The 22707-nt window shown below is 31.9% G+C and overlaps 2 protein-coding genes across 2 annotated transcripts; both read right to left on the bottom strand.

The window, feature by feature from the left end:
- Positions 1 to 95: 95 nt before the first annotated feature.
- LOC115706043 (phosphoglucan phosphatase DSP4, amyloplastic) lies at positions 96 to 5411 on the bottom strand. Its single transcript, XM_030633545.2, has 14 exons — positions 5069 to 5411; positions 4896 to 4968; positions 4766 to 4813; positions 3918 to 4032; positions 3513 to 3589; positions 3358 to 3434; positions 3064 to 3144; positions 2352 to 2484; positions 2204 to 2263; positions 1747 to 1803; positions 1043 to 1138; positions 770 to 829; positions 561 to 668; positions 96 to 460 (listed from the first exon to the last, which is right to left on the bottom strand). The coding sequence occupies exons 1-14, from the start codon at positions 5092 to 5094 to the stop codon at positions 332 to 334; spliced, it is 1140 nt and encodes a 379-aa protein (XP_030489405.2). The 5' UTR covers positions 5095 to 5411; the 3' UTR covers positions 96 to 331.
- Positions 5412 to 6141: 730 nt separating this feature from the next.
- On the bottom strand, positions 6142 to 10865 carry LOC115707553 (SEC12-like protein 1). Its single transcript, XM_030635562.2, has 10 exons — positions 9873 to 10865; positions 9660 to 9760; positions 8589 to 8718; positions 8388 to 8479; positions 7854 to 7953; positions 7697 to 7769; positions 7494 to 7614; positions 7288 to 7407; positions 6738 to 6808; positions 6142 to 6639 (listed from the first exon to the last, which is right to left on the bottom strand). Exons 1-10 carry the CDS (start codon positions 10059 to 10061, stop codon positions 6452 to 6454), a joined length of 1185 nt encoding a protein of 394 aa, XP_030491422.1. The 5' UTR covers positions 10062 to 10865; the 3' UTR covers positions 6142 to 6451.
- Between the last annotated feature and the right edge of the window lie 11842 nt (positions 10866 to 22707).

Genomic DNA, 22707 nt, shown 5'->3' with positions numbered 1-22707 from the left:
ATTTGAACTTCACTTTGTATGCCAACTTCACTTTTCTTAAACAAGTAGCTTATTACTCAGATATTTCTTGCATTACAAAAGTTGCAAGCACTACAAAAATTAGTAACACTGGTCTTTATTATATATTATTCTACGAGATCATTCCTTTCCTTTTGGAGTTGAACATGCTTATTCCAATTATGCTACATACAAAATCTACATTCTTAATTACTTCCCACCAAAAGTTATAAATAAAAAGAAAAAAACTGCAAATATGATGATGTTGTGAATGGGAAGATCTGAAATTATTAGTACTCTACATGATGCAGGGTTGATCAGATTCGTATTTATTCTATTCATCAGCAGGAAAAGTTTCCAAGAACTTCTTTATATTCTCTCTTTCCTCTGTTGTAAGATCAGAATCCTCAAACAGCCTCGTTCGTAGGGATGCACTAGCACTATTTGAATCATCGTCAAAAACCTGCACACCAATTTTTAAGAACCAGTTACTACATGACATCAAGAAAACCCTTTTAAGAGATCAATGCTTTTCATGCACAGAACCACTGTGTAGAGCTTACTTGAACATAATTGTTAACATGGCCATCCTTGTTGGGAGTAGTGATTTGTTCATGTTGGTTGGTTGTCCATTCGCCATCGATAATGTACTTATACTCGTATCGACCTTCCTGTTGAATAAAGGGTAAAATAAGGTACTTTTGCCTTACTAGGGAGGGGTCATTATGCAAATTGATATAATTTAGACATAGATAGTGGGAAGGTTACTTACGAACAGTTCCTTCTTTAGAGTCCACAGACCTTGTTCCTCATCAAAGTTTAGAGGTATTCTCTGAAAATTATCAGAAGACAAGTGGAAGAATAATATTTAAAGACATAATATTCCAACCATGGTTCCATTCCATTTTCATTACTGTGTGCAATTTAGGCATGCAGATTTATGGCAGCTATATCTAATTTCCCCAATCCCCAGGCACAACATTAAATCAAACTTCCACAATAAGCACAAAGGTCAAAAAGGGTGTCTCTAGAACAAAATAATTACCTGACCCCATCCAATATCAAGTCCAGATACTTCCACCGTAGAGCAATTGTTATCTTTCCATGTCAAGGTAACAGGCTTCTTTTTCAGGCCTGTAAGCTTTTAGCAATAACACGTGTAAGCTCGTAGCAACTTCTTTTTGTGCACACACACACACAGAAAGATAAATAAACCACTATCTTTGTCAGATATTATAAACTGCAAGAGAACTCCATAACACTTTTCAAAAGTTTCCTATCATTGCACATGAGGAGTTAGTATTTCAGTCCTAAATTTGGTATCCACACGTGATGTTCCTAAAAGTTTGGTCTTATACAATTTTCAAACAAGATATTAATATCATCATTGAAATTGTCAAAACTCATTACTTAAATCATATCTATTGCCTTGAACAACTACCAATAAAGGACAAGTTTTCTTGGACAAAAGTCTATTTTCTGTTCCTGTTAGTTGCACGTGATTTAGGTCTGCATTTTTAGCAGTTCACGTACTTTTAGTTACCAGTAATGTGAAACTGCAGCAACCACTAAGAAAACTGCGTACACTTTTAGTAATCATAAGAATTAGCGTAATGCACATTAATTCTTTTACTAAATCTTCATAACGAATTTGTACAAGGAGAATAGCAATACAAAATGCAAACACAGGGAAACCTGTATAATATAAGAGGTCCTGAAAATTTAGTTAAGAAAATGAGAGAAACTCACAATATCAGCAGTTGCGCTTTTTATAGCATCCACTTTAGGGAAGCATGGGCGTTTGCTCTGCAAGAGAATCAACTATCTGCCTCAGATACTTAGTTGACATTTGGAGTTACTCAATCCATAATTTAAATTAAGTTATTATTATAAGTTCATTAGAAGGTAATGAAGATAGACATAGTATTCAAAGTCTATTAATCATAATTATTACTCCTAAGCCATTACCAAAAATATGTATGGTTACTTTTCATATACTACATGCATCCATTGCAGTTATGTGGATTCTTCCAATACAATATATTGCATCAGTTATAAACAAATTAGCAATTACGAAATTCTATGTGGATAGTGAAATTCAGCATTGCAGACACTTCAAGATAACATATGTAATTCCAGTGTTTCCAAATTTCCAAGTAGAGAAAAAATAGGATGCGTTATAATGATGAAATGAAATGAATGTTACCAGCAGCAACTTCACAGCTTCGTCTAGTTTATACCCCTGAACCCAGAACATATATGCTAACTGTGATAAGAAAGAGCCTATTAGTAAACTCAACATAACAGCCTGTAAGGACTACATAGTATCATGTTAAAAGAGCTGAAACGCATACCGCAGTCGCAGGAGCTCGCCCCATTCCCGCAGTACAATGTATATAAGTCACACCTCCATTTCGGTTTACGGCATGGTATAATTCGCTGACAACAGCTGGCAGCCGTAACCGTAAATCATGTGCATCAAAGTCTCTGATAAATAAAACATTAGCCTGTGAGATAAACCAAAGAAACAAAAGAATACAAATAGGAAATCATTTATAGCAGAAGGAGAGTTCCCTTTTGTTTTTTTCCTTTACTCAGAAGCCACTTGAAGGTAAAACTAAAAACAGTGCAAAATCTGTGAATACTATTGTTATAATGAGGCTGAAAGCCATCAAACAACAGACAGATAGTCGAAAATAGTGCCAATCATTTGTGAACTTATGTAATCTTAGAAAATCCTCTTAGCTGTACAGAAATGCATTATTTGCACGCACACAAAAACGCTGATAATTTTTTTTTTAATATTTTTGCAGCAAAATGCTGATATTTTGAATAAAAAAAAGGTAATATTTTTCTATACAACAAACTATAAGATGCACTGATACAACTAAGTCAAACAGCAAACATAGTTCAGAAATAACTACTTTGGATGTACGTGGTGATCAGTCAAAAAAAGAGATGACCCAATATACAACTAAGAACTAAGAACTAATTTATAATTTCAATGATAAGTAACAAATTAGTCATGCTTTAGAAACAAAAAAGACAGTTCTTTGACTAACTAACCTTATTTCAGCTCGCAAGTGCTCAATATCATCAAATGTACTGGCATACTCTTGTATAGCTCCAATATCTACCCCAAAATATCTGAAGATAGCAGTAAAGGATCCATAGCAATATTTTAGTGGCTGAAATAAAAATAATTGGAATTCCAGTAGAAGGTAAGGAACCTATTCCGTTACTGTTCTAATCAACTTTTAACATGGCTAATAAAAAGCTTGTTCGATGTTGTCCAAAAGATCACAACACAATATTACATTCAATACTTCAATAAAATAATAACAAATGCTTTTAGGATACTCTAAATCTGGATTTTGTTGCAAGCAAAATATAGTTTTGACTCCAATTGCACGAAGCTTGTCAACATCATGAGGGGTCTGTAATTCAGGAAAAGGGTTAGATCATCATTTTAGGAATAATGTTATAAATTGTAGTTCATATTTGAAAAAGATCACCTGTAGGCACGACCCCACAATCAAATCTGGACGAATGAAATTGTAGTTCATTCCCAATTCGTGTCTATAAGTCAGTACTGCATCAAATCATTTTAAAAACAGTAATAATCAGCAACAACTTTTAATCTTGATGCAAAATAACATTAACATACTAAATTAAATACAGCATGGAGAGAGGGATCATTTAACAGCTTTTGAGCCACCACAGGTAGCAGATGATACAAATGCTGATCAAACAGATAGGTCATTCAAGAAAAGCGTTAAATTAACAAGTATGGTTTTAGCCAAACATATCAAGAAGCATCACTAAATGCAGCTTCCAACATATAAAGACAGTATCTAACCACCAAATTTTCTATTAAGCTTTCTCATATTGAAACTACAACATAGAATAAGTGAGCTTACCAGCACCCATTGCCTCTGTCATGTTGTGACTATATGTATCAGATTTCACCTCCTCTACATCGGCCCCGCTGGCATTGCCACTTATCTCAGCGCTAGATGTGGAACCAGAAGTTGCCTATAGAAAAACCATAAGCTTTCTATATAAAATGGTACCCAAAGAGACTAATAGCTTTAATCAATACTTCTTACTGAAAATCAAACTTCTACTTCATCAAGCAATCATAGCTAAACTACAATTCAACACACAAAAATACCTGCACATGCAATATAATGAAAACAGGCATACATTTCCTACTCACAACACAATAGTAAGAAAAGGAGACAACGATTTAAGAATTCCCAAGCCTGAATCAGTAAAATGTATGATAAATGTTATATCTCATTCCAACCAACCATTGATATACTTTAAACGACAAATGGGTAGTGCTGAACTCTTTTAGTAAACTTGAATGGGATTCTAACAAGAACTAAGAACAATGAAGTCAAAAGATAAATGGAAGAGATATATCCAAACTTTTCCACAATACGCTACATACATAATTAATCAAAATTCATTTTGGATTTTCAAGCACACCACGAATGATAAATTAGAAAAAATAGATAAATCAGATTGGAATAGAAAAGCAGACATTTTCAGTGACAACCTTGTCATCATATATTTTTCTTTAATTTGCGATTAGAAAAATGCAACATGTATTATACCATATTCCATACACACCACTTTTCTCTCTAAAAAGAAATGGCGAAAAGTTCCACTAACACCTACTCATGTAAAAATGAAAATTAAACAGTACCAGCCATCACTTTCGACTCGCTTTTTTTATTTAGCTCATTCAAAAAAGACTTACCTTGATAGCCATACTTCTTCGAGATAGATCAGTTGTATTGACCACTCTCTACAGAAAAAAACAAAGAAAATTACTGGTATATACAATACGGATGAATTATAGACATATATAGAAAGAGAATGAGAAATACCAGAGTATTAATGGGGCCAAAAAAAGGCTTCCTTTGATGACAGGTCGGGCTTTGGAGAAGCAAAGCTGGTGATCTGAAACCGGAATCAACGAAAGACATATAAAAATGTATATAATATTATTATTTGTATTGTTGTAGAAATGGAAGACAGTTAAGATGAAGAAAGAAAAGACCTTGAAAGGTTGTGAAGGCAATTCATATCTGATCTCGTCCAGCAACCAAAATATCTGAGCTCTGAAACAGAGAAAAATGAGAGAGAAGAAGAAGAGGAAGGAGAGTGAGTAAGAGAGAGGAGAGAGTGGCAGTGTATTGTATTGTATTGTATTGGCTATTGGTGATTTGGTGGGCACATATTATTTGTGTATTTTTTTTTTCTGGAAACTAAATATTTATTTTATTTTTATTTATTTTTGTAGTGACGCCAAAACATTTACTGATATTTTTTTTTAGTACAATTGGGATATTTATTATTAGGAGCTTCGAGGGAGTGAAATACGGATCTCTCTCCCCATTCGGAATATGTCATATCACACCATTTTTTAGACACATTTTAAACTGAAACTACAAGTATTGTTGTCTGTGTCTCGATGGTAACACAAATTACTAATTTTACTAACAATAAACTGAGCTTAGTTAAAACTAGAATTTTTATGTTGGATATGAGACTCTAGATTTGACATATATTTTTGTTCCTCTTGGATATTAGAACATGGTAGCTTTGTAAAAAGCTTTCTGAACATTTTTTTTAAAAAAAAAAAAAAATCAAGAAAGTACTTTTGTTTCTTGAAGCTATTTTTGATCACTTCTTAACTAGTTTCATGACACTAACATATGAGATCATTTCATTTTTTATTTATAATTTTAAATCAATATCATCTAATATTTATTACAGCTGTTTTTCATATGTATATATAAAGTCATAACTTTATCAGCTGTCATACTTTCCACTGCAGCGAATAAAATCTCCTTGCAACTGAAAAATCAGACAGGATTGTTTATGGTATATTTTTCATTTTTCAAAGAGAACAAGGTAACTATCAATAAAAACAGTAACTAGAAAAGATAGTACCATGTGAATAGATTTTGTTTTGAGTCTTCAATATCTTAAACTTTTAAAAAAAAGAAAACTGAACTTGTGTTAATGTAAATTTTATATAAAAGACGAGAAAACAGACTAAAAGATTTCTCAACTTAATCACTAAGAAATATTTTTAGGATTGCAACTTCAGATAAACAATGCCAGTGATGATAGAAGCCTGTAAACCACATATGATTTCCCTTTTACTAGTTTAAGAGGGTTCTACTACATACATCACGGCCAAAAACATACAAGTAAATTTGCTCAAAATTTTGAGACAAGTTCAAACTTTGTACTTCTATGAGATGGGTAAATTAAATGAATAACTAGGGAAGAAAAAATATGTAGAAGCAGCGTTGATTTGGCAGCATGTTCCAGTTGTCCTCAAAGAAAGAAAGAACCTATAATGTTAAGATGATCACATGGGGAATAATTCTTCATTCATTGTACAATGAGTGGAACAGAATCATGGAAATTATCACATATCTACTGGAAAAAATGGATCCTCCGAAGACTGTGAATCACCAAAAAAAGTTTTATACTTGGTTGCTCCTGGTTGATTTCTCTCTGGGAACTGCCAAAATGAATCTGAGTTCTGCATAAATATGTAAAATGCCAGAGCAGAAGCCAAAAATAGTCCCAATAGCATCATATATATTTGCCATTCTGCACATATTTGAAAAGAGCATTAGAAAGGGTTCTTTTGAAGAAAAAAGAAAAACAGAAAGCACACACGCACATTAATGGGACAGAGAGAGAGAGACCTTTCCAATCTACTGGAACATTTAGTTTAGTTGCCACAGCTCCCCATTCACTAGAAGTAGTAAGAACAACCCTGCAAAGAAGCGATGAAAAGGCGAGAGTTCAAACACGGAACTATTGAAAACAATATCGAAAATTTGAATCATGAACTTCAAAAGATACTCTCGAGAACAAATATGAGTTCAAGTGAATGAATTAATTGTATATATAACCCACAGTAACTAATTAAGAACAAATATCAGTTTTTATTTAAGAGCTTGACATTAAGAAGCATCTTCAAAATTTAGGTAGCAATTTTCTGCTCACGATAAGAAAGCCAAATTAGAAACTTTTAGGGAACTCCAGCATAGGACACTAAGCAATATAGTTCAAATTTTGAAGTGCAAAAACAATGCACAATGGCACTTATCCATGTAACATACTAAAACTAAATTAAAGTTCTTTTTTGCAAATCACCACTCCTTTTGCCTCTTAGTATTGATCAATGAATCCCATTAACTTAACACGTCAAAATCATCAACACTCAACAATTAGCCTATCCAGTTGGATTACCTTTCACTGGGACAAAACTCTAGCGTTTCAATGCATGTCCCCAGGTGTAGCCTTCTACTCCAGTGGCAGATCACCATCTTCTTTATATCAACAGCACATATATCTCCATCTTTGCTTCCCCTACAATTAACACTCAGAAAGCATATTAAGAACCATTGACACTCAAAGTTCCAAGTAAAGAAAACAATGTAGTTTAAAGTGCTTACAGAGCAAGATATTTCCCATCCTTGCTGATGGACATTATGGAAGCAGGCTTTTTAAGTAGCCCCTTATGCCCGATTCTGTTCCATGTACTTATATCCCAAACTGCAATGACTACTTTATCACCTGATTAAAGAACACACACATTCTTAAATGACAAGAAACAGCTAGAAACAAGAACATTAACTACTAAAGGAAAGTGGAAAACCTTTTTGAACAGTGCAAAACAGAAATGGCTTCGTCCCATCCTTGGAAAACCGGCATAGTTGAATGTCTTCCCCCTGCAGAAAACAAAACTCTGTAACATACAGGAATAGGAAATAAATCAACCTACTAACAACTAAAATTCAAATAAACAAACATACCGTTTTGCGCGTTAAAGTTGTCAGGGGATAACCATCTTCTGTCTTCCATATTCTTGCGGAGCCATCTGTTGATGTTGAAACTAAATACTCTGAGTCTAAGCTGGAAAGTGAAAAGAAGGCCAGAGTTAGAGCTGAAAAAGACAATTTGTCCATCAAAACACTTCGAAACACATAAAAAGAAAAAGAAAACCAAAAAAAAAACTTATCCATCATATTAATTTTTCAACATAACCATTATATCTAAAGGGTAGAAGATTACTCCATCTCAAGGGTTTTCAATGGCTTATGAATAAGATGGAGTGAATCTTTAAGCAAAACCAGGTTCACTGATTCTTTAATTAGTTAAGAAAACTAACAATGCCTTTATCATACAACCATACTTTGAGTTTGATGTAAAGAAGCACATTTATTCACGATTGTCCAAGTATAGGAAAAATAAAATAATCCACATTGGTATCTGTTGCACATGAGCAGCCTTATTCAAAATTCAAATTAGTAAGTAAAGCACATAATAAAAGACAAAGGATGTTGTACCTAAAATCCATATCATGAACTGACTTGTGTGCCTTCGGTTCATCTAAAATGACACGAAGACTTGGCCATGCAAAAATTCTTAAATGCCCATCCTGTACATTGTAAATTATCAGATCAGGTTATATGCTACAACAAATGTATAAAACCGAACAATGACAGAAAGAATAAGATGGAAACTAGAAATTACGGATTATCACTTACCACACCACCAGTGGCAAGTTTAGAGCCATCAACACTAAAAGCTATACATTTCTGAGGACCAACACCTTCAAGAGGTGTTAGCTTTCTTGCCGAGAGCTTTGCATTTGATTCTCGACCATACTCAAACAATCTGCAAATCAATTAACACAAATATATCATACCACAGCAATAGTATTATGTACGAAGGTGTGGGGGCAACAAGAAACACTAAAATGTACTCAATAATTGGACATTCTGACCTTAATGTTATGCAATCTCCAAAAAATATGTCGAAAATAGAAAAAGATAGGGTCACAAGTACCCAGCAACAACAAAAAACATAAAAGGGAAAAGAAACCATCAGATGAACGAAGCAAATAAAGAGTAGAAGAAGGCTCAAAAGAGTGGCTCATGTGACAGCCACGGATCGGATATCCAATAAAAATTGAAATGGACTACAGGAATTTTGAAAGCCAGTTGGATCAGTTCAGTTAGAAAATTATATTTTTTGAACTTCAATAGCACATAACAATACAAGTTTTCCTATATGACTAGCAAATATCAGTACTACTAATACAATATACGCATAAATCAGTTTATCAAGATGCTCCACATTAATTGTTGTTGCTCTAATTCTCAAATGGTAATATTTGAAATCGGTTAAATGGTCTCTAAAGAATAGGGTTTTAGGATTAAATTTGGAAAAGACACAAAATTAGTAGAGTGAAAGTTTAGCCAAAAAAATCTTTTAACAAGACTGAACTATTATCCAAATACGAAGTGAATTTGATGATAGTTATAACTGACCTAAAATTGAATCAAATAATGCAATGACCAAAATAGAAAGAATAATTTGAAGGTACTTATTTATTTCTATCTAAAGTTGATCATGAATTCAAACGAAACAGGAACCAACAAAACAGTAACCCACTTTCAGAAATTGCTCCCCAACAAAGGCCGACAACATTTTCATTTCCAACAATAAAATTTCAAGAAATGCACAAATACCAATCTCAACCGAACGAATAATACGAGTTAAACGCTCAAGTACAACAGTCATTTCGAAAGTGATGTATGGAGAAAATAACTCACTTGCAGCCACCATTAGTTGTAGAGCACACAATATCCTCTCCACTCGGATGCACTGCAATCGATACCAAATCACCTTCCACTTCTTCAACTACATACTTATCCTGATAAAATAATAATAACAATAATCAAAACAATTACTCCAAAAAAAAAAACATATCACACACTAAAAGAGAGTGTATTATTATGATGTAGAGACTAGAGAGAGATATATACCAGAGGAGAAGAAGAGAGAGAAGTGGTCTTGGGATCAAAGGAGAAAATCTCGAGCATAGAAGGCGAAGCATCTCCTCGCTTCCTGGACCTCCCCAAAACAACCAGGTTGACATTTTCGGGTCTTCGGATCCAAGACCCGCAACTCACAGAGCCCTTATCAGAGCCGCCACCGCCTCCACCGACCTCCATCGAAATTTTATTTAATTTGGATAAAGCTGATTTTCCGTTCGGTTCAGTTAGATTGAATAATAACTGTTTTCGAGAATTTCCGTAGTGGACCGCGAGAGAAACTGGTTTTGATTTTGCGAATTTTATAAGGCAGGAGTATAAATATAAATAATTAGGCCATATGGGAAGAGAGGTACAACCATGTACAGCAGGTAAATGGAGTGGACTTTGACAAGGTACAAGTTGGAGTAACGTATGTGTTAAAATCTAAAATGTAAGTGGTGGAAATAGGTGGGTCCGCCTGTCACACAAGAGGCGATAAATAAACAATTGTCAAAGTCAACGGTTTTAGGGTTTATGCAGAGGATATTCGCTCGGGTGAGGTGTGAGACCGTGTGAAGGCTTACAATGGAATGAATACAGCGAAGGAGGGCGTTATTTCCTGCGCTGCACATCCTCGCTATCCACGTAAGTCCGGCCTTCATCCTACACTACGCTATTTGGTTTCAAAGTAGTACCATGATACCATCCACTTTTCAAAAATAGATATTTTCATAAGTGAAAATTTTATGTATGTTTGTTTTTTTTTTCAGAAATACAAATGAGTTGTTAGACTATTTTTAGTTTGAGGGATTACCTTATTTATTATTTTTTTAATTTTTTTTTTCAAATTTACCGTTTGGATTTTTAAAGTGGTTATAGCGCTAGTTGAAATAGAGGTTTCTATAAAAAATTTTGTTGTAATTTAAGTTGCAGCGCTAATTGCAATAAGGGTTTCTATAAAAAAAAATTATTTTGAAGTGTAAAAATGAAAAAGACCATTTTAGTTTATTGTTCAGTTTATTTTTAGAGTTAATTTTCTTCTTTATTGTCATTTTTTGGAATGAAATTATGCTTGATTTCTTTGGTTTCAGGTTTCGATGCTTGAAATGTATAAATTTGCCAAATTTTGAAAAACAGTAATCTATAAAATAGAGAAAATTTTGCAAGAAAATAAAGCTGAAACTTTAAGCTTAAATTCGACTATGTTTTAATCTGATATTAAAATAAATCAAAACATAAAAGTTTTAGATCTCTTTTTTAACTTTTTAACGCATCTTGAATCAACTCATTTGGAGTTCGTATGTGAAAATTATTTATATTTTACTAAAAGAGGTCAAAGTAGAAAAATGTGTGGTCGCGACGAGCCCAATTTTGGTCGCGACCACAATACTTTTGGTCGTGGCAAGAGATTACGTAAACCCAATTTTTTCACTTTTCTGCAACCGTCGCAGCGAGGCTATTGGTGGTTGCAGCGCCGCCCCTATACGCGACATGGGCAACTTCATCTTTTCTCGATTTTGGGCTTAAAAATTCTATTTTAATGAGAAGAGATCACAAATTTTAGAGGGGATAGACAGAATGGAACCCTAAAAACACGAGAAGAAAAAGCTTGGAGCGAACATGGGTGATCCATGAGTTTGTGACAATCCTCCATCTAGTTTCTTTTTCTTCTCATGATTTTTTATGTTTTTATTTGTGTCTAGTTTAATTATAGATTTGATTATATGAGATAAACTTTATATTTAGGGATGTGATGGATATTGTTTGAGATTATTTCATGAGTTAATATTAGTTAATTATTCTTTCTTCTTTGATTGTGTGATTTATTCATTTTTGTATTTATTACATGTTGAAGTTTGATCACCTTATGCATGATGTTAAGTTCAATTTGGCAAATTAGTTGAAAAAATATTTTTAATTAATATGCATTTTTATTAAGCAATTAAATTGATTTTATTGCGTTAATTTCGTGCCTTTAATTGCTCATTTCTTTTATGAAAAGTTCTTTTCTCAACTGGTTGTATTTGTTTGGGAATCTTTTCTTGCAAGAGAAAAAATTCTCTTATGGAAAATTGCTTATTTTTGGGAAACTTAACTTTCTATTTTTCTAATTGATAATTTCGATTTTGCTTGAGCAGATCAAATAAAACTGTATTTTGCAGGTTTAAAGTCCAAATTCGTGATCTTGGTCCAATTTGAAAAGTTTCCTTTCTTACCCTGATCTGCTGCTGCAGAGTCCGATTCTGATGCTGCAAATCATATTTTTTTTTTTAAGAAAGTTTTGTACATATGAAAAATTATTTTTCTGGATGTCTCTAGGATTGCTATGTGCTATAAATAGGACCTAGAGAGCGGTCAAACGATACTCACCTCTTCTAGTATCATTTTTCATATTTTTATCTTTGTGACGAGAGAGTTCCTTTTGTAAAAATTTAGAGTGTTCAACTAGGTTTTAGTGCTTGTTTTGATCTTATACTATTCATAGAATAAGCTGAAGAGAAGCTTTGAACAAGTGTGAGTCTTTGGGAGAAGACTTTTCACAGTCTCATTTTGGAAGGAAGTGCGCATATATCTTCGGGAGAAGATTTGTTTAAGCCTTACTTCGAGAGGAAGTAAGCACACATCAATGGTTGAAGGGAGTTCACTACTTAGTGTGTTTCAAATATCAGATTAGCAAGATGAATTACAAAATATTGCATAGGCTTTGGAATTTCTTAAAAAGGTTTTGTAAAGCTCAAAATATGAGCATTTGGCAATGAGTGATTAGTGGTTAAAAATATACTTTTATTTATTTTAAATGAAAAAATAAGTTGAGTTTTAATTGATATTTTGATGAAATTATTGTAATATATTTTATAAATAAAAATATTTGATTTTGATTCAATTTATATTTTTCTTGTAGGAATTAAAGTGTATTTTTGTTGAAAGAAAGAAGAAGGAGCAAAGTTGAAAAGAAATGAAGAAAAAACTGACATTTTTGTTGAAGTCCAAAGCAACTCAATCCAAAAAGGTCAAGCCTAGCCCATGAAGCCCATCATTAATTTTCTTTCTTCCAAAGCATGTAATACAATGATGATAAATCTAGGTTATCATCAACCCTATTTTCCTCTTTCACACTCAACCTTCATCCAAAGAATAGAAGACAAAATAACAATGATAACAAAAATAATATTAATTTTATTTTTGATTTCAAATGTCAAATTTAATATTAATATTTATTTTATAATCCCAAACTTTTATTTATTTATTTTTTGTCCTTTTATGGCTCTATAATAGGAGCTCATTTTAGTAGTAAAATGTGTAATTTTTAGAGAAGAAACTATAGCAAAATTTCTCTCCACTTTTTTTCTCATCTTTTCTCTTTAGAAATTTTATGAGAATGATTAGAATAATGGCCTAATGGAAGATTAGGGATGATTCCATATGTAAAGTGAGGTTATTTTGTATCTTTGATTCACATGTAATATTTATTTGAGTAATGCAAGTTTTTATTTCACTCTTATTTTTATGTTCTTCTTCCATCTATACTATCTATGCTATTATATACCAAATATATATATATATATCTTTATATATCAAAAGTACCTATCTAACGACATTTCTTGGTTTCTTGGTTTAACAGAATATACCTTAAAAATAAAAGAATATTCTGGTAAATTTAACGATGTTAATAAGTTTGATCTCCCGTTAACAAATAAACACAATAATTAAACTCAAAAAATTAAACAATTTTTAAATTAAAAAAAAAAATCATCTTAGCCTCATATCTCTCTAACAAACCGTATATCCCCAAATTATCAAATCCGATTCTCTCGCTTTGGTTTACGATAAACCAAACGCAACTATGGCTTTGCACTCCGGTGTAGGTTTTTCCAAGATCCTTGTCATAGCCGGAACAGGTATTATTAATTTCATATTTCACACTTGCTTCCCCATTCAAAAAGACCTATTTTTCGATCTTGCTAATTTGTTCTATCTAGGGTACACTGTCGGGTTCATAAAATAAATAATTGTTCCTGTTGACTTTGCTGTTTGAATTATGGTATGTTGTTATGTGCTTATTGTTCCTCATATGACTTCAGGATGATATATTACCAAAGTTGATGACATCAACTGGCTCCTTTGAGGACCTTTTCAGGAAGGAGATAGCAAAGTACGATCATATATGTGAAGATATTGCCCACAATATCGATGCAAAAGAACAATTATTGATGCAAATCCAGGTCTTTTTTCCATAAAACCATAATTTGTTCTTCACTTTTTATTATTTTATTTTCATATGGTGTATTAGAACATCATTTTATATTGTCAAATCTGAACCAAAGTTACAAATTTAAACCCTTTCGAATTTTCTTTATGACATACAACAATCTACTATGAGGAATGTTATTATATTGACGTATAACAAATAAATTAGTATTAAATTTGCCTTACACATTAACGACTATAGCAAAACAACAATAATTGTTCTTCCACTTTAAAATCCTACTAAGGATCTGGCGAATTTGCCTTGAGATTTTCTCGATTACTTTCACACTATAGAAAGTTCTTGGAAACACTATGGATCCTATTGTTTTAGATAGAAGAGAAATTTATTGATGTTACCATGTTTAGTATTTGTTATCATATATCGATAAATTAAAGCATGGAACTTCAGTTAAGTGAGTTTGTGTTTACTTATCATTTTTGAGGCCCAAAATGAGGACTTTGCCGCCATCTTCTTTGGTATATTTTGTTAGACATTTATATGTATAAACTGAAATATATATGTTTATGTATAAAATGCGGAATTAAATCAAACATATATACACTATGAATAAGGATCGAAATACCTCCAGCCATTGATTCTTGAGCTTTAGTCCCACATAAGCTTTGATCTGCAAAGAAAACTGGTTGATGTGGGTAATCGGGCTTCCTCGCTCTCTCAACTCTCTTTAGATGGATTTTGCTGTTATGAACAGAATGAGTGAGGGCTCGGGGACCGAGACCCTATATTTATAAGTGAGATACTCCATCAGTATCTGTGCTACATTAATTGTCAGAATATTTTGACAATTAATTCAGGAAATCAAATCGGGTAATGAATATAGAAATCTGACCATATATAGAATATTACATAATTGATTCTGTCCAGATTCAATGAATATAAAATATTCATTTATCAGAAAATCAATTATTTATTTATTTCCTTAAATAGAAATATATTTCATTTAATATAAAAATATTCTTATATTCTCCCACTTGGTCAGCATTTAGACTAAAACATTCAAACCCAAACGTTCCTCATTATATAATAAACATATGAATCATAGTGACATGTCCTCATTATAAGTCGAGTATTATCTTCCATGTATTACGATATATTTATTATATAACAATGTACTTTATGTGGCAATGTACTTAAGTGAATAAACCCTAACCCTTATGTTTATTCAGGTCCTCTTACGATAATTTTCTCAGATGAAATTAAGGTGCACATAAATATGAGAAAATATCGAAATTAGAGTTTCATTAAATAATTTTTGGTTGTACAAAATAAAAAACTGCATATGGGTTAATTGAAACCCATATTTACTTTATGATCCTTGAATTTGTGTTGCGGTATGCCTTTAGTCAAGGATATGCTATCACCTAATTCAATTTGCGTGATTAATGACCACTTATCACGCCTTTTTATGGCTAAATACTTAATGTCGATATGCTAGCTTCGACCAGTACTCTTATAGTTATTAGCCATAAATATTGTAGCTGAATTTATCGCAAAATTTTCTTAATGGCCTAATGAAACTGTAATTCTGAACTCTAGGCCTACTATAAAACTCTATAATACATCATACGAGATGTATCCTCAAAACAATAAATGAATCTGACTTCTATAGTGGAAATAACAATCAAGATTATCTACAATATAACTTACTGGTAATCTTAAGGACGTAATAAAATATTGATTTACGTGAAGAAATACAACCAGTGAAGTATGTTAGAATCTAATTGGTTAACTATATTTCCAGATGGTCAATTCATCTTAAAATATGTATGAATATAATTTTTAGTATCTTAAAGATACCTCATCACTTTGTATGAAAAATAAAGTGGTCTTAACTTTAGTTATTCTGATACTACTTAACGATCCTGAAACAAATGTAATGCAAAGTCTTATTCAGACTCTTAGGCATACATTAGGCTTCTAAAATAGAAGCAAATGAATGTTCTTAATTTATTCTCACTTCAGATCATTTTTCAGATGTTGGTTCGAGTTGAATTTATCACACTTAAAGATAAAAGTTATATGAGATGAATAATACATAATTTTATTTAATCAGAGATGCTGTGGCTACTCTCTAATTAATTAAAATTATATATATTATTTATATTCCTTATCTCAAAATAATAATTTGATATATGAATTATTTCAACTCATATAGAAAACTTTTATCATCATTTGCAAGTAACATATTGTCTACGTATAAAACAAATATTACTCCCACTAACCTTCTGGTATATAATTATTTCCATAATTCTCTTTTCAAACCTAAAGGAAAAGATGATTTAATACCAATTTGTGAGATGTTTGTTTTAATCTACAGGTAGACACCTTAAGCTTGCATATGTTCACCACTATTAGAGGAAAATCTTTATGACAGTCTGTATACCTTCTCCTCTAGGTCATTGTTTGGAATTGATTAATGAATTGAACCAAGAAACAAATGCCAAGGTCTATAATAGAATTATTTATAAAAACAAGTGAGAATGTAAATCTCCTTTGTTATTGATTCTTATTTCAAAATGAACTTCTTAGCAATAAATATATTCTTTTATATCTTTATGTTTCTCAATGTTGCCTAATGAATATTGTTGGTGAAAAAACCTATGCTTAATTAATGTTCTCCACCCCATTAGGCAACTTAACTAAAGATAAACTTTATTGCTCTTTAAGATATTCATTTCTTTATTCATGGCATGTTGTACTACAACTTCAATTCTTTATCATTCTATAATTTAATTTGTGTCTCAAATTAATATTGTAGTTGAACTCTTATTGTACAAAATGTAATCACTAGAAAACATTGATCTTATTGTTCTAATAAGTCATCTTAAGGATGGACCAACAAACTCTTAAAAGAGCAAATGGTTCAATATGCATGTTATTTTAGAAATTATAAGCAATTACTAAATAACATAACTTATTAGAATTTTATCAATGACTTGTAGACTATTAATGATTAGTTATGAATTCTCAATAACCATTAACCTTAAGGGTTGTTGTACTAAATCATAATTAATCTAATACTTGAGGTGGAAGTTTGAGAAAATATGAATGATCTTTCTCGGAAACTAGGTTCCTAGATTGATTACTCCCACTGATCAAGTCAATTCTTAATTCCACAATTCTAGTATTGTGAGATGGATAATAAAATATGTAACCCTTAGACCTTATAGCTTTTATGATGAAATGCTTATTTATGGTATTTGGGCCCAGATCTTTTCTTTGACAATTGTACTCTAACTGTATATGGGTATTTATAAAATGTGTACATGTCATCAAGTCAGTTTTCAACCTTATCACAACTCAAAATATGCTTGAGAAACATCTTTGGTTAGAACACGATTCAATATGTACACCCCATTGAAGAGTATCAATAGAGAAAGATTTAGGAAAGTTCGAAATTTGCTATGTAGGCTCCACCCCATGTCCAAAAAATGCTTAGTTTCTTAAATCTGTCACACACTATGATTTAGGTGTACCAGGCATATGTATCGGGCAATGAACCCATGCTTTTAAAGAAACTTTGCAAATGGACTGGGAGTTTATCCATGCTCACGAATTTTAATGTAGTATTCTCCATTTTATATTTGATCTCACTATCTTAATATGCAAAATGTACTATTTCTCTACTTAAGATTTAAATGTCTTTGAAACATATAAATCTATACTTTTGTAGAAATATAATTTATGTGAGTAATCATTAAAAAAGAGATGCAAAATTTGAGTCCATGTCTTCAAAATTAATTGACTTGTATGATTTCTAATATGATAGGATTCTAATATGCACCGATTTTGACTTGTTGGAATACATATTCTTAATGAATTTAACACAAGTTCTAAATAAAGTTAGTAAAAAAAAATCAAGTGTAATGAATATCCCCACCATTTACACATTTCTTATTGTCAGATTGAACTTGCATATCTTTATGAGTGACATCATTTGTAGTAAAGACCTCTAAATGTGTCTAAATCAAGTTTCAATAGAATCTTGGAACATAAAGGTCTTTGCCAATTTTAAAACAAAGCCACTACTATATTGCTTGTTCCTTAAACTTCTAAATGTGAGAACTTATCTTGTCTGTGGATAAGATTTGCTCACGATTCGACTTTCTTAGGTTTATTTGTAAACCTTGCAAGAAATTATGAATGTGGAATAACAATCTAAAATAATCCACTATGTGTTAATAATCACATTAACTATATTAGAATGAATTCATACACAATAAATTAAAATTTATTGGTGATAATAAAGTGTGATTTATTTTTCTTAATTATACAGTAAAAACTGTACATTTTAGATTAAGTTATCAGAATAAATTTTTGGAAATTTCTACTGGTATGGAAGAAATTTATGAATAGTGATATAATAAAATTACATATATAGTTTTGAGGTTTAAATGAATCATGTTTTTACAATTGAATAAACATGCTTACTGATAACTCTATGAAAATAGAGTTATTTATATCTTTTTGGGCATTAAATTAGCTTTGTTCTCAAGTATTTTTAGTTTATTTTAGTGACTTTTATTTGGTTTTATTTAGTTATGCATAAATAGTAATTTTAGTATTTTTCAATTAATTTTGTAATATTTTATCAATTTTATTTAGTTTCCCATTTTATAAGTTTTAATCTCAATGTTTTGTTTTTATTTTGTAGAAAGTTTAAATGTGTATTTTGGGCTTGTCACATTAGTTCAAATGAAGAGTATTAATGTTCATGGATGGACTCACTAATGACCACCAATATTTGATGTAAAGTGAAATGGACTAAAAGCCCAAACATTTTACACTTGAGTGGCTATATTTATTGGGCTTTAAATGAAAGTCAAAAGAAAGAAAGATTGGGCCTTTAAAAAAAAAAAAAAGAAAGAAAGAGAAAAGAAAATCAAGTGAGGGCTTGATTTGAAAAAAAAAATAGAAATGAAAAAAAAAGACATTATATATATGGTGAATTACAAAGGCAGAGAGGCGTGGGTGATTGAAAAAAGAAGGAGGGGCGGCAGTGCTACTCCAGGACGCCACTCAAAGCAAGAAAAAGAAAAGGAAAATGAAGAAAAAAAGAAAAAGAAAAAGAAAAAAAAAAAGAAAAAGAGAGAGAGAGTTTTATTTAGGGTTTTAATTTAGCATTTTTATTTTGAGATTGGCAAAAATCAAGAGGAAGAAGAAGAGGAAATAGGAGGAGAAACTTAGAGTCTTGTGGCAACTCCAAATGGGTTTTATTTCTATCTTTCTCTCTTTTTCAACTTTGTAATTTTTGCACAATTTAGTATGAACTAATTTTTCTTTTTACTAGAATTATTTTGTTGGCTGAAAATTGTGATTTAATATTTTGTTGCTATGTTTAGTAAATTGGTTTTGTTCATTCAAGAGTGTTTATTGTGCAATTGCTTACTTTTGCTTGATCACCATTAGTAAGTAGTAGCTAATCTTGATTTTGGAAAAAATAGGGTTAGTGGAATTGCTTGAATGATGCATGAATATCAACTTGAAAAAGTGTGATTTGTAAATAGCATAGGAATGTGTTATTTACCTTGTATGACTTGAAGGAATTGTGCTTAAATTGGTATTCTTAAAATTAATTGGGCATAGGAATATGTTAATTAATTAGAGAATTAAACCATAAACACTTTGAAAAAAGGATTATGACATTTTAAATTCCTAGTTGACATTATCAACTTACAACAATACTCATTAGCACCATTATATCAACTTTGCATTTTTTAGGTCAATCTAATAGTTCTAGCTTGTTTTATTCATAATTTGTGTTTGTTAATTTTTTTTTTTTTTACATATTCTCATCACTTTATTTTATTTTATTTTTTTTTTGTTGAAACCAATTTGTGAGTAATTAGTTTTATAAATCAATTTCCAATTTTCAATCCATGTGGAGACGATACTCGATTTATCACTTTATTACTTGTTACGATTGCGTACACTTGCGTATACAATTTTCACAACAAGTTTTTGGCGCCGTTGCCGGGGATTGATTTAGTGAAATTTTGTTTGTGGAACTTAATTACTATCAATTTGGTTTTTTTTAGTTTTTCATTTGTTTCATTTTATTTTCCTTGTTCTATTTTACGCTTTGTTTGTTTGTCTTGGTTCCTTTTTCAAGGTACTTGGGATGTCTCATCGACAAGTCCTTATGAATTTTGTTCAACATGACTTGGAGTCCTTGTATGAAGTATGGTGGAGATACAAGGCACTCCTAATGAGGTTTCCATATCATGGGTTGTCCAAAGAGTGTCAATTAGAAAGCTTCCTAAATGGGTTGAATCCAAGCACAAGAAAATGGGTAGAAAGAGGAAATGGTACCACCAATTTCTACCAACTATCAATTGATGAAGCCTATTGGATGTTGGAAGACATGGCGGAGTACAATGAGTGGTGTTGTAATTGTCCAAACAATGACCATGTTTGGGAGGACAATTACAACAATTTGGAGCCAAATTTGGACACTTACACTCAAGGACCAAATGATGAGATTTTAGAAAATTTACAAAAGTTCAACATAGAAGAAGATCTTCATCAAATGGTTCAACCAAGCTCACTTGAGGCATTGATGATGGAGTTCATGGCGAAAAATGATGCCTTAATTCAAAGCCAAGCTTCATCCTTGAAGAAATTGGAGAATCAATTTGAGCTTTTGGTCAATGAGTTGTATGCTAAACCCCATGAAACTTTGGGTATTGATATGGAAAATTCAAGGGAGGAAGAAGAAAATGAAAATGTCAGTTTGAGGAGTGGTGATGAGTTGGAGATACTTGGGGAAAATTTTGAGCAATTACAAGAGCTCACTTCAATCCAAAGTAGTGAAATAAAAGATAAGGAAGCAAGCATTCCAAGTTGGTCAACATTTATTGCTGCTCATAATGCTGTAGCATTATCACAGCAAAACTGTCTAGTTTTTGAAAAAATTCAGCAAGAGCATTTTTGCATTCCTCAAGTCAAAGAGCTCATGGTAATGGAATACTATGTTTATGAGGATCCTTTTTGGCCATTACCTCCTCCTCCACCATTGGCATGGTACCTTGGCATCCATCATGTGCATTCATTGAATTCAAGAAAAGTTGAACATTTGCGCTCATCAATTCAATATCTCGCCAAGCTTGAGGGCGTTCATGACAAAGACCCATTTGTGAGGGCATATGCCACTCTCTATGGGCGGAAGCCGCTCTTTGATGAGTGCTTCTCAAAAAGTCAAGCCGACGACTTTAAATCAAGCGCTTCTTGGGAGGCAACCCAAGCTTTCTAAACTTTGTCTTTATTTTGTTTCAAATTCAATAAACATGCAATGTTAAATGGCTTTGACAGTTGCATTGTAGTTTTTTCTCTCTTTCTTTTCTTTTTCTCTCTTGTAGGTGCAAGCATAAAGTCAAATAGAATTGGACTCACTTATGGAGGTTGACACAAGCAAGTTTGCACATCATTGCCTAGGGGAGTTCTTCTTTAACTCTTCTTTATTTATTTTTAAACTTGCTCACACATATTTGAGAATTTTGTGCTTAACATGTTTTGGGAAACTAAATATTATTTTTTTCTTTTCTTTTCTTTTATTTTGCTTGTTTGAATTTTATTTTTTTAGGCATATGTGCTTTGGTTTGGTGATTTTCCACATTCTAATACATGATTGATAGTGTGCATAGCTTGTTGAAAAATGTAAATATTGTTTGAGCTTGTGACTAATTCTTGTGCTAGTTTCATTTTGATTGAGATATGGCTAATTTTGAGCACGAATGCCTTGATCATTTTATTGTGTGTGATTTGGTGAAAGTTTGTGTAAATATATGATTTTGTGATCTCACAAGTCTTAGAATTTTGTTTGATTCTCTCTTGAGGCGAAATCCTAGACAATGCTTAACCGAAGACATGATTTAGGCCATTTGTGGACCGTTTGAGCCTTTTGAGCCAACCATAATATTATTTTATCCCTAGTCACCCTCTTTGAGCATAATTGAATCCCTTTATTTTTTTTTTTTACCACATCTAAGCCTAGCTAAATACAAATCTTCTCACCATATACCCTTTGAGCACCTTATTATTCTAAGATTTTGTTTGTTGTGTCATGAAGGGGATGGGAGGGGTGTAATTTTTGTAGCGTGGTAATTGGGTGAGTGTTTTCATTGTAGTACTTCATTATTCTCACCATTGGGGACAATGTTGAATTTTAAGTTGGGGGAGAATTATCATATTTTGTGTATATTGCCATTATTATATTTGTATTGTTAGTTATTCAAAAAAACAAAAAAAAAAAAAGAAAGAATGTTTAAAATTAAGTTTGGGGTGTGCCACCCCTTGAAAAAAAAAGAAAGAGTGTTCAAACTTAAGTTTGGGGTGTGCCACTCCTTGAGAAAAAAAAAACGTGTTTAAAATTAAGTTTGGGGTGTGCCACCCCTTGCAAAAAAAAAAAAAAGAGCAGGATTTTTTTTTTTTTTTTTTTTAGAAGCTTGAAGTCCCAGGTGTTATAGCATTGCTTCAGCATTCTGGAGCAGAGACAGAAAAAAAAAATGCTATGCTAAAGCATTGCTATAACTCCTGGGAGCACATTATTTTGGAAAATTTTGGGGCAATAAATAA

This window comes from Cannabis sativa, chromosome 1 (genome assembly GCF_029168945.1).
Source record: "Cannabis sativa cultivar Pink pepper isolate KNU-18-1 chromosome 1, ASM2916894v1, whole genome shotgun sequence".
NCBI lineage: Eukaryota > Viridiplantae > Streptophyta > Magnoliopsida > Rosales > Cannabaceae > Cannabis > Cannabis sativa.
The sequence above is the reverse complement of the archived record's forward strand: the minus strand, read 5'-3'. Positions and strand labels throughout refer to the sequence as shown.